Source organism: Manis javanica, chromosome 10, assembly GCF_040802235.1.
Source record: "Manis javanica isolate MJ-LG chromosome 10, MJ_LKY, whole genome shotgun sequence".
Classification (NCBI taxonomy): domain Eukaryota; kingdom Metazoa; phylum Chordata; class Mammalia; order Pholidota; family Manidae; genus Manis; species Manis javanica.
In genome coordinates this window covers 62,764,155-62,776,762 of record NC_133165.1, presented here as the reverse complement: position 1 = coordinate 62,776,762, position 12,608 = coordinate 62,764,155, and the positions used below count along the sequence as shown (strand labels likewise).

Below are 12,608 nucleotides of genomic sequence, written 5' to 3'. Positions count from 1 at the left end.
AATCCCTGGAAATGTCCTGGCATGTAACCTTTTAGACATTTTTATACATGGTTTTATATACACATAAACTGTACACATACACTGTTTTATTCAAGGGCTGCATTAAAAATGATGCTTGACAACCTGCTCCTTTCCCTTACTACTTTGAGGCTGCCTTTCCATGCCAGTGTTTGGCAGGGCTACCTGCTCCCCTCCTTTTCCAAACACAGCTCAGGGTGCAGCTGCTATGCCTCAGTCTCAGTCCCGACACCTGTAGTCACCAAGACAGCGCTGGCTTGAGACCGCAAGGTAGAGTAGACAGCAGAGAGGCAGCTTGCCCAGGCAAGTGGGTGGCTGGGCACTGACAGGACCCTCCTGTACACCAGGCTTTGCCCTTATTTCCACACAACCGCTCTTCCAGGATGAGGGCTGGCTTCAGCCCCTCCTGCCACCTTCGCCCTCCCTGTCCCATTGCCTCTCCTCCACGAGAGGCCATGGACGCCTGCAGAATCCCACGGAAACCCAGCAGGCCAAGTAAATGAGTGAAGCAGGCCAGACAGAGTAGTGTAACTGTCACAGCTGGAGGGTGCTAGCCCTGCTTGGGGTGCAGCCACTTCTCACACACCTTGCCTTGTAAGAAGGAACCACGGCCAGCCTCCAGCTTTTCCTGGAAAGGCCATGAGAAGCCAGCATGAGCCTTGAGATGCTAGAAATCCAAATTTTATGAGAAACATCAGCAGCTAAGTGTTTGGGGATGTATCTAGGTCTTTATGCTGTATTTTTAAACTAACGTTTATTTTTTAAATTTTAGTTTTAGATTTACAGAAAAATGACAAAGATAGCCTAAAGAGTCTCCATATACCTCACGCCCAGTTTTCCCTACTTTAACATTTTGCGTCAGTATGGTAGATGGCCACATTTAATGAGCCACAATACTGAAGCTTTGTCATTAGTAGTTTATTCGGGTTTTCTTAGTGTTTACCTGATGTCCCTCTTCTGTTCCAGGATCCCATCTGGGATATATTACATTCAGTTGTCAAGTGTCCTTAGATTCCTCTTGGCTTGACAGCTTCCCAGACTTCCCTTGCTTTTGGTGACCTTGACGGCTTTTAGTATTACTGGCCAGGTATTTTGTAGACTGTCCCTCAATTGGGTTTTCCTGATGTTTTTCTCACAGTTCAACAGAGGTTATAGGCTTTCAGGAAAAGGCCACAGAGGTAAACTGCCCTTCTCAGAACATCACATCAAGGGTACACACTGTCACCATGAGCTCTCACTGTTGGTGCTGACCTAATCACCTAAATGAGGTCATGTTGGTCAGGTCTCTCCACTGTAAAGTTGCCCTTTTTTCCCCTTTCCATACTGAACTCTATGAAAGTGAGTCACTACCCACTGCCCACACTTAAGGAATGGGGAGTGATGCCCCACCTCCTTGAGGACAGTGTCTCTCCACAGTTATTTGGTATTCTTCTTGGCAAAATCTTCCATAATCAACTCCTACCTACCTTTTTGGCTTGGTCCAGCCGCTTCCTCTCTCCCTCTCTCCAGTTGCAGCTCCTGGACAGTACCATTCTTTCTGTTTTCTTTGTCCTTATTTCTGCTGCTCTCTGTGCATGGACATCCCCTGTCTCCTTCTCATGTACCTTCAGTTCCTCAGGCAGGATATTGCCCAAGTGCTCTGAACTCTAAGAAGTCTTCGCAGGGCCCATCTCGCCTTAGGGCACCCCCACGCCCAGGGCATGTCCTCACGGTGACATTCATCCCTCCTTACTGTTCATTCTGAACACTCTCCCCTGTTAGACTGAGAGTTCAAGAGCAGGGGCTTTTCACTTGCCTCTCTAACCTGTGTGTCTGCGCAGTGCATACATCAGATGTTTACATGTTTACATGCTGGTGGTTTTTTTTGAATGAATGAACTAAAAAAGCTAAAAAATGAGTGAACTAAGAAAGGTAGAATTTCTGGTCCTTCTCTCTTGTCAACAATCACCATATTCTGCCTTGCATTATAGTTACTAGGTACTTGTCTTACTCATTTTAATGACTCCAGTGTTTTTGCAGAGCTGCAATCATGTTTTGTTTTTCATGGAGTTCCATGATGTTTTTCATTGCCTTTGTCTTCACTGTAGGTTCTACAGCAGTGTTTTGCACAAATAGGTGTTTAATACATGTTTGTGGAGTGAGTGAATGAGTTAAGGAATAAATAAATGAAGCTGCCTGCAAATGTAATTGATAAGAATTAATTACACAAGGAAAGGAAGGATAACGGACTGGAAAATAAATGGCAAAACCTTCAAACTAAACAAAGCTGACTAACAACTTCCAGCACATCATTTCCTATTTTTCTTATGTGCAAATATTGTTAGACTTTTAAGTAGAGAAACTTTAAAATATGACTGTACTCTAAATAAAGAAGCCACTATGACTGTCCCTTAACAGAAAGGAGAGTCAAACTTTATTTAGTGATTAGATGGACCTTCCCCAAAAAAGATAACACCCTATTATTCTTGCAAATAGCTAAAAGGTGTATAACATATGTTCCTTCCTTCCACTTAAAAATCCGAGACTTTTTAAATAGCACTTTTCTCTATCTCTAATAAAATATAATTTTTCCAAGTGTCTGGTGCGGGGGAGAAGTGAACAGGGATCAAACATTTGGAAGGAAAAACAATTCTTTACTGCAAGGCATAGTACCATTATAATAGGCATCAAATTCAACTGCTGAAGAACCTCACAGAGAAGATGATTTAGGTAGGAATTTAGCACTTTTTTTTTTATACCAAAAAAAGTACATTTTACGAAGGATATTTCTTAATTAATATTTGATTAGAACAACCTGTAGAGGGCGTCCTTGCACCAAAAGCCATAGGGGTTTAAGCAACACTAAGCGGAAAAAAATCCAATTAGAACCACACTTTCTGGTGTCAAAGAAAATATCCATTGTGTTGTGAAATTATTATCTTTAACCGGAAGGCAATTGGCAGTAGAATGTTAAAGTGCTTTAGAGGCTGTCTTTAAAGATTCATTATATATAAATGAATATTCACTGAAAAATTAATGAAATGTAAGGAGATAAATATTTTTATTTTAAAGGAAGAATGGTTGGTCATGAGGTTTGGATGTAAACAGACATAACTATGATTTGACCATCATTTTGAGGTATAGCGGTTAAGAGAATGGGCTTTGAAATCAGAGTGCCCAGGGCCTGAACCCTGACTCTGCCACCGAACAGCTGGGTAACCACAGGCAACTTCCTGGACAATTTTGAGTCCTGTTTCCCATCAGTAAAATGGGAATAATAACAGTAAATACTCTAAAGAGTTGTGAGGGTTCGTACTTCTAAAATTAAGACAACGCAGGTCAAATCAGTCATAATTAGACATCTTGTCTAATCTCTTTTAAAGATCAACAGATGTACAGCTGAAAATATTTCATAATTGGAAAGGCATATTCTGTTCTTTCTAGTAACTTCTCATGACTTAACATTTATTTAACTTAATAAGGCACATATTCAACTTCTCTTCGGCTGTTTGTTCTCCCTGTCTCGAGGTGTCTGTCTACTACTCTGCAAAGGACAGAGGGAAACACCCCGCTCAGCCCCAGGCAACTCTATCCTTGGGGCGTTTGTCGCAGCATCTGGGAGCTAAAGAACAAAGAGAAGTACACAACCCCTTTTCAAGTCTGAAATCAAGGTTTTTTGTTTTGTTTTGACTTTTTGCTTCCGTTTTCTTTGCGTAGCCAAGGAGCTGGGCAAGGGGCAAATTAAATCCTTTGCTGGGGCCTAGTGGGTGTGTTAGACTGTAGCCCCCTGCCAGCCAACTTCTCTTTCCACAGGCAGGGCCAGAGCTTAGGCCTCGTCCCCAAGCGCCTGTGATTTCAGTACCACCCCCGCTCGCCTCCAGGTTTCCTGAAATACCAGCACATATAAAGATATTCGCGACGGCTGGGGTCAGTGAACGCCCGGCACCCAGGGCCCAGGCCATTGTCCCTAGCGCTGCCGGGTTAGCTGTGAGGAAAGCCCCCCCTAACTGTTAACAGCAGCCTGCCTGGGCGAAGAGCCCGCGCCCCGAGGCCAGCCGAGCGGGGCAGTCGGAGGGGCCTCGGGCTTGGGTGGAGGGGAGCGCGCGAACTGTCAGCCCAGCGCGGATCCGAGAAGGCAGCGGCGTCCGCAGGGGATGAAAGCAGCCGCAAGGGAGTAGTGGAGGACAAGCGCCTGTCGCACCGGGGTGGAAGGGGAGTTAGGGTCCCCAGCAGCACCAGCGCTCATCAAGCCGTGCGATGTCAGTCCACCCCGTTTCCCTTCCCCGGGCCTCGCCCGGCCGGCGGCACAATAGGCTACCGTCCCGGGCCGGGACCCTTTGAACACCAGCTCCGCCACCGTCTGCGCCTCGCGCCCCTCCGCGCTCCGCCCCGTTCCCTGCAGTGCCCCCCAGTGGCGGCTGCGCCTCGGCACTCGGCGCTCGCACCTCGCGCGCTCCAGCCCTCCCTTCCTGCTCGTCCACCTCCCTTCCCGCTTAACCCTGGGCCTGGGGGCCTTGCCGCGTGCACGGGCACCTCGGGCTCTGCCAGCTGCGGCTCTGTCGTCCCCGCGCCCGCCCGCGCCCGCTCCCCCCACCGCCGCTGCCGGCACCGCCCCCCAACCCCCGCCCCCGCCAGCTCGCGGGCACCCGAGCCGGGCTGCTATCCGCCCAGCCGTCTAGGCGGGCACAGCTCGGTCGGAAGCGCAGGTTGGGTAGGTACGGCAGGGGTTTCGGCGGCAGAGCCACCACCAGCAAGAAGGTGCGAAGAGCATGGCCGGGAGAAGCGCCTTCCCCGCCGCCGCGCTCCGGCTCTGGAGCCTCCTCCCGTGCCTGCTGGGGCTGCGCGCGGAGGTCGGGCCGCCGCGGGAGGACAGCCTGTACCTGTGGATCGATGCTCACCAGGCGAGTGTGCTCATAGGTAAGGCCCCCGCGCCCAGCTCCTTACCCTGCCGGGGCCTCCGCTCTCTCTCCAGATCTTCTACTAAAGGAGAGATGCATTAATTTCGGGTTTTTTTTAAGTTCCCAGAAAGATTGCTCCACACCCTCTTTTAATTAGGTATTTTCCATCTGAAGAGTGTAAACTCTCAGGAAACCTAAGCTGGGCATGCTGTTGCTAGTCTCTACAACCCTACATGTTCAGGTGACCCCGTCATTTGTTAGGACCAGTTACCCCCGTATCCATTCCTGTTCCGTGATAACATGTGTCTGCTGGCACCATTCTTACTACACAGAGAGGGAAATCGATTTGGTTCCAAGGCAGGTGCTTTGTGAAGAAAAATGGCCCATACTAATTCTTTGGTTTCCTTTTGCATGCCGTTTCTAAGTTGGATTCTTTTAAGTCCACCTGGTTTGACAGTTGCTTTTTTTTTTAACCAGGATTTGAAGAGGATATCTTGATTGTTTCAGAGGGGAAAATGGCCCCTTTTACACATGATTTCAGAAAAGCACAACAGAGAATGCCAGCTATTCCTGTCAATATCCATTCCATGAATTTTACCTGGCAAGCTGCAGGGCAGGTAAGTTCTGGTAACCAGAAAGGGTGGAGAAAATTACTCTTTAATATTTCCACTGCCTAATGGCAGGAAGAAATACTACTGTATAATGTGTAGCCTGGTACATTTTTACAATTTTAAAGAGTGATTTCTCGATCTCCAAAACAAAGAACTAACTTCTATTTATTGATTTAATCATGCCACGTCATTTGAAGATTCCCAAAAGAAAAGGGTAAGCTATGTGGCTAAGTTCACTGGTTTTGGTAAGACTCTGTGTCACTGGGCTGCTGGAAACACAAAGACCTCAAATACCAACATCTTTCTGTGATCATTATTAAAATTTAACACTATTTAAAAGGCTCTTTTTTTCCGTAGTATATACTAATCACTTGTGACATTAATTATACTTTACAACAAATTTTAAAGTCTAAGTATTTTTGACAGTGTGCATTTGAAAGAATTGGTGTGTTGAATGCTATTCACTGGAATGATGTGAATGCTGTATATTTCAGAAGTTCACAGACTCAAAAAGTGTCATATAAGAAGGCTTGTAAAATATTGCAGGGCATTTATTTTTTTTTAAGTTACCATTTTAACTTAAAAGTTTAACTTTTGTATGTAAAAAAACTACAATATATTGTTATGAAGAAGTGTTGTATTTCTCATCACATCAGCATCTTTTGTATGTTATGTTTATACAGTTTCAGTATTACATAATTGACCTCCAATTTTGGAAAGAAAGAATAAATGTTATGTGAGTTTAATTTCTTTCATATAATTGGAGAATTTACTCTAGAGGCCAAATGGTAATAACTTTTTTGCTCATTAGTTGGTAAAATATGTCTACTATGAAAATCATTGTCACTGTAATTAAAATTACAGTTTAAAATTCTCTTTATTCTAAAATTACTTAAAAGGCTATTTTCATGAGGTGTGATCCAGAAAACACTTTATAAAAAGTAACTATTTTGAATTGGGAAACCACTTTGGTTCCCTCTAATTATCTCTTATAGGATAGGCATGGCCATTTTAACTTTTTTCCCTCGGGTCTGTTCTCTCATTTTTTCTCTTTCTAAAATCCAGACTTTTCGACACTTACATTGTTAGAAAAAAAAAAACAGACGTTTTGGATCCACCAAAGGTCATAACAGGAAGGTCATTTATTCTAATACCCCCATTTTGCAGAGAAGTTCACTGAAGCTCCTGTTGCTCTATAGTGAGAGTATTCCTTTTCTTTCTACAACCCCCTCTTCATAGATACTTTATGGACACTAAATTTTGGAATATTATGACATCAGTAATTAATCAATGAATGGCTTTTTATTATCTCCTTTTCTTTTCACCTGAATCTATTTACTTGTGTTTGGCCACCTGTCAGTGGGCTCAATAAGAATTCTGTGTTTCTAAAAAGGACATTTTCTGTACCGGTGCTTTTATGGATTCAGAAGAACCATTCGAACGTAGCTTGACTTGCACCCCTCACTAGCTGAAAGGATTTGGTAACTATAGGAGAAGCAAAAAATGTTGATAGCTCTTACCTACTTATTTTTCATATAAGTTTGTCTTCTGAAGAATGGAATTTGAAACTTTATAACATAGTGTGATTTGCAAACATTGGCATATTGTTGAGTACCAAATGGATTGCATATCAAACAATGTCAGGAATATTTCTTGTAGAGGATTAGAGAAAATGATGGGACTGGGATGAAGCTTCTAACATCTTTTTGTTTCCTGTTTAGGTTTGATTACTCATGAAGATTATCTCATTATATAGGACAGTTTTATCCCTTAATTAAGTTATCTTGCTCTCTGCCCAGTTGGCTCTGCAAAGTTACCACAGGTAACTCTGAAATCTGATGTCTGTTTATCTTAGGGGGAGACTAGTGAGGGAGGTAGGATCTACACAATGCCAAACAGCAAGATGTTTTAAAATATTGTTTAAATTTGACTAATTTCACTCAATTAAGTTATGTAATTCCAGCACCATAATTTCTGAAGTGCATGGAAAATTGGAAGTTGGGAAAAATAATTACTTCAATACCAGTTAAGTGTTTTGAAAGGCGTTTCTGACTGAAGCCAAACCACATCAAAACTTCTACGTGGAAAATGAAAATTCATTCCATTATCTAGTTATTTCATCCAAATAAAACCAAACATTTAGGGATTTCAACACAAGCAAAACACATAGCTGATCAATGAAATTTTAAACTTAATATTTAAGTGTTTTGGCAGCACATGGAGAAAGTTAAAATAACTTTAGGACTAAAAACCTCGTAGAAGCAGTAGGTGTTATCTACTTCCAAAGAATTATTAGTCCAGTAACCCAAGGTGTTCTTGGGGCCATTTCAAATAACTTTCATGTTTACTTCAAACAAACTCAAATGAAAATTACAGTGATATTCATCTCCCACATCAAGTTGGTCAAGCTATTTTAAAAGCGCTCTTAGTATGTGGAGAATTGTGCAAACTCACATGTTACTGATGTCCACGTTAACCTTTTTGCAGGTCAGTGTGACAACGATAGCAAAAGACTTGATGTATAGGTCCTTTGGAAAATATTACTTCCAGAGATTCATCCTGAGGAAATAATCATGGATGTAAATAAAAATTTAGGTGCAAGACTGCTCTTCATTGTGCTATTTATAAAAGTAAAAAAAAATGGGTAGAACCTAGAGTTCCAGTGAGTGCCAGGAGAATACAAGAAGCATTAATAAGAATATTCTAGACTTCTACACCATGCCATGGAAAGATGTTCATGACAAATTAAGTCAGTAGTGTAAAACAGTATATTCTGTTTATTACAAAATATGTAGGCAAACAGGAAAAACTGATGCTCCAAGGTGTTGACATTAATTCCATCGCATATATTACATTTTGGCTTTTTCACAGTGAATGTGTACTGATTGTCATTTTAAAAATTATTTTACATTAACTGTGTATAGAAAGTTGTACTTTAGAATTTAAAGTAGTATGTATGATATTCTGCATTATAGTTTACTTACATTTATTATCCAGTAGCATTTTTACACTACACAAAAATCACGTAACAAAATGGTAAAACAAATGGTTCTCATGGCTGATTGCAGCTATGGAGCCCAAAGAATGCACTGATGCTTATATGATGCTTACTTCCCAGTTCCTTTTGAGATCCCCAAAAGTCTGCTTTGGAAAACTTTCATGCCTGAAATCTAATTACCTGACCTCTTGTCTCCCTGAAATCCTTATTTTTCTATGGACAACCCTATCTCCATTTTATCTCCCATTTAAAATACTCATTTTCTGACATACACCTTCTCAAAGCTTTTAGATGGGTGAAGAATTTTGGATGAGAGGCTTAAGCTTAAAGGATTTTTAGTAATTAAGGGAAAATATTCTTTATTACTGTATATAACATTTTATAGTTGATCTTTTTCAATGAGACATTCCTTATTTTAATTTTTCCCTAAATTTGAGACAGGTAGGGGCCATGAGCAACCATGTTGGTTTTCTAAACTACACACTCATTAAACATTTTATTTGGAAAATAACCTTTTCTAACCTAATGACTTTCTCATAAAACTTTAATGAGCAGTTTTGTTAGACAAATCTGAATTCTAATATTAGGACACCACTGCTAATTTCCATATGAGCCAATTTGGTGTATGGCTAAAATATTTTATTTATATAGATCACATAAGTAGATCTTTATTTACAAAGTTCATAGCGACTTGTGCTTAATAGCTATAATATATTCCACCAGCTGCATAAAGATGCTAAGGAACAATGAATCCAGTATGTGGTTAATAGGGCATCTCTTTTTATGGTGGCTTTTTTTTTTTAACAGTTGTGATGGATTTACGCTGAGCCATCTATACCAATTTTCCAATCTCCTGGTTTACCAAATGCCTGGATTTCTGAGATGGCTGGCAAGAACTGGGGTGAAGTTGGTGTCTGTGAGATAGAAATTCTCTGGGTGAAGATAAATAGCCAATATTAACTTCGAGCCCACTACCTGGACTACTGATCAAGCTCTAACTATCTGTACCAACAGGTCCAGATCTTAGAGTAAGCTTTTAAGTGTGTATGGGGGCATCACCATTCTTATAATCACTAGAAGTCATTGATATACCTTCATTTTTCTCAGTTTCAAGATGTTTAAAAACAAACTTAGAAGTGTTGCTGTGGATACCAGAAAGGAGGAGTATTTTGTCTGCTGTTCTGAGAAGTGGGTGGTCATGTGTATATTGTAGATGAATTTCCTTTATTGGGTTAAACCGCCAAAATGTGCTCCAGTTTTTATGTGTAACCGCTGAAAATAGACATTACTAGATATGCTGAAGATACAGTGTAAAACATGAAATATTTTCCAACATGTCAGGTTAATTATAATGGTGTTCATAACCTTTACTATTTTCCTATCAATTAAAAACAACCTGAATTATTGAAAACTGACAGAAATAATTAACAGTAATACTACAAAATCAAATATGAGGAAATCTCAAGAACTTTGCCTGGACAGTGGTATGTCTGTGAATGATTCCAGTCAGAAGCACCCTAATTCAGCTTTAAAAATAAGTAAAGTACCATTGGGAAAGAGAAAAGTCAGAAACAGGCCATTTTCTTGACAAGTGACTCACATCTTTGCTAATTTTTTAAAAAACAGAATCATGCTACTGATATGTTTTTATAATATCAACTGGATATCCAGTTCTGTCGTTAAAATGCCCCAGAAACTCCAGATAGCTTGCTTTTGCAAGGTACTGTTTGCTTTTGTGTCAATGGGTCCCACTAAATGGGCTGCAGTTTGCGGTTTCAGATTTCCCACTGGACTGGTTGAGTGTAGGAGACCTGTATTAAAATAGTTTCTTCCCGCTTCTTTTCTCTCCTTGATAAAAACCAGAAAAAAAACAATAGAGAGTGAATTTGGATTCAAGTACTTCCTCTCCCTTTTCAGAGGAACTGCCCAGTACCTTTAAACACCTCCTTCCAACTGTGAAGTTATGGTAACACTTACTATTATTATTATTTAAATCCCTTGGTGTCCACTGTCCACATTTTTTCCTAATGGAGTTACGATTGTTTGGGCAGTTACAACCCGAGTGGTTACATACCTTCACACTCCTGAGGTTTGCTGTCATACCTTTGCAGTGGTTTTATGTCACCAAATGGAAGAAATGCCTCACTTTTTGGCACCCGTTCCATGGTTTCAAAGTGGGAATGGGAATATGTTTACACACCGTAGGCATGATTTTTTAAAGAAGGTACTCGTATCAAAAGCACAGCTGTAAACCTTTAATGTTTAGAGTCTGCTATGCTGTGGTATTTTGCATTGTGGTGTTGTGGACATGTCACTAGGGATCAAAGAGGAATTCTGCAGAGAGCCTATTTCATTTAGCAAAGCAGGCATGTGCCAGCCATCTGTTGTATCGGCTGATAGAAAACAGCAGTAAGTTTCTCAAACTTCTGCCAGAAAAAAAAAAAAGGGTTTATTGCTTAGAGGAGATGAGTTACAAGGTACCTTGTAAGCCACATCTGGTTCTGTAGCAATTTACATGGCATTAATGTAAACTCCACTGTGTCTTCCTTACATGGTGGTGTAGAGGCGTGTAAACAAACCCTTCATTGCTATCCCCCATGTTTATTCCTGACTCTAAAATCCTTGCACAAATAAAAATCCTTTAAATGACTGTGGTGAAGCAGAAAGGAATGATATTCAAGAAAGCATTTTGTTTTGGATTAAACTCATTTAACGTAAATGTCTCTGATGAACAGGATGGGTGTCTTGTGTATGTGTGCGCTGGAGCAGGGAGGCGGGGGTATTGGGTGGAGAGTTGAGTGAAAATGCCCTACCTCCTGGAGGCAGATTACTGGAGGAGACATTGTCAGACCAGGGCTTCCTTTGCTGCAGTAATTTAGCCAACTTGCCCCTTTTGCCAGTCTGGGAGTCACTGGGTTACATTCCCATGAACCCTTAGTAGATGGGGAATGATATTCACATGCAGGGTTTCTTTCTGCCTCAAGCCCTCGGTAATCCACAAACAGACACTTGAGTCACAGAGCACACAAAGAGGAATAAACATGCTCCCTGCCCTCAGGGAGCTCATAGTCTAGGAAACAACTATTGCTCATACTCATCCACGGGGTGGAAAGTACAGGATTGGCTGAGAGCACAAAGAAGGCCACTCTTCTCTCCACCTGGAGGGGAAAGGGAGCCAGGAGCTCTTGACAGAGCTCAGCGAGCAGGGGATGTCTGAATGAATTCCCGAAGGATGAGCAAACATTCACCAGACCAGCAAGGGAGGAAAATAGCTTGCAAGTGGAGAGCTCAGGGTGTTTAAGTATATCCTTAAAGGTCTTAAAGGCAAGGCATGTTCCAGGTGGTCATGAGGGGCCTGGTATTTCACCTGGGAGGTGATGGGTATTCACTGAAGTGGCTGTCAAGGTCAAATAATGGGGAAGGTTTCTGGGGGAAGGAGGAGGTAGAAACAATTCAGGGAGGTTGCTCTTCTCTGCTGTGAAGAGAATGTACTCAACATTTTGCAGGGTTGCCCCAGGGATGTAGTAAGTAAATCTTTGGTTTATGTGTTGGGTGAACAGTGACTTTTCCACAGCTATTATTTTACTCTTTTTTCTTACTAAACTTTTGGAAGTTTGTGATGATTAGTTTCAGCTCTGGTAGTGTGTGTGTGTGTGTGTGTGTGTGTGTGTGTGTGTGTGTGTGTGTGACTAGAGCATGGGACTATTTAAAAAATTGCCTTTTGTGAGTATGTAGGACTTTCTAAAAATCCATTTAATTTTCTAATGAAATCTAGAACTTTGAAAATGTGAAAGGAAGCTTAAATAAGGACAATAATATGTTGATTTGAAAAAGAATTCACTTACCATCTATTCTTAATTCCCATACTGTTTTTTTATGTATCAGGAAAGTATAATAAAGGTAGAGAAGTTACACTTGGCAGGTTTAATAATGAAAGGTGGACACTGGAAATGGATGTATTTAAAATAAGCCTGCTTCTTCCAAGTATTTGGTTTTCTTTTAAAACTTGTTACTTAAAACTCTAAAGCCATAGGACAATTTCTGTTCTTCCCTAATTTTCTCAGATGTCTGACCTTCCAAGCTGTACATTTCATCTTGTTTTTG

The 12,608-nt window shown here is 41.3% G+C and overlaps 1 protein-coding gene across 2 annotated transcripts in view; it reads left to right on the top strand.

Annotated features, from left to right (window-relative positions):
* Window positions 1–4,395: 4,395 nt before the first annotated feature.
* The window catches only part of WIF1 (WNT inhibitory factor 1), a 67,680-nt gene continuing 59,467 nt past the window's right edge, over window positions 4,396–12,608 (top strand). The window contains exons 1-2 of one of the 2 annotated variants that reach the window (XM_017661715.3): window positions 4,396–4,914; window positions 5,373–5,512. In XM_017661715.3, coding sequence (XP_017517204.1) covers window positions 4,767–4,914; window positions 5,373–5,512 — 288 coding nt within the window. In that variant the 5' untranslated portion in view covers window positions 4,396–4,766. The remainder of the gene's footprint in view (window positions 4,915–5,372; window positions 5,513–12,608) is intronic. The other variant, XM_017661714.3, reaches the window with a different exon arrangement.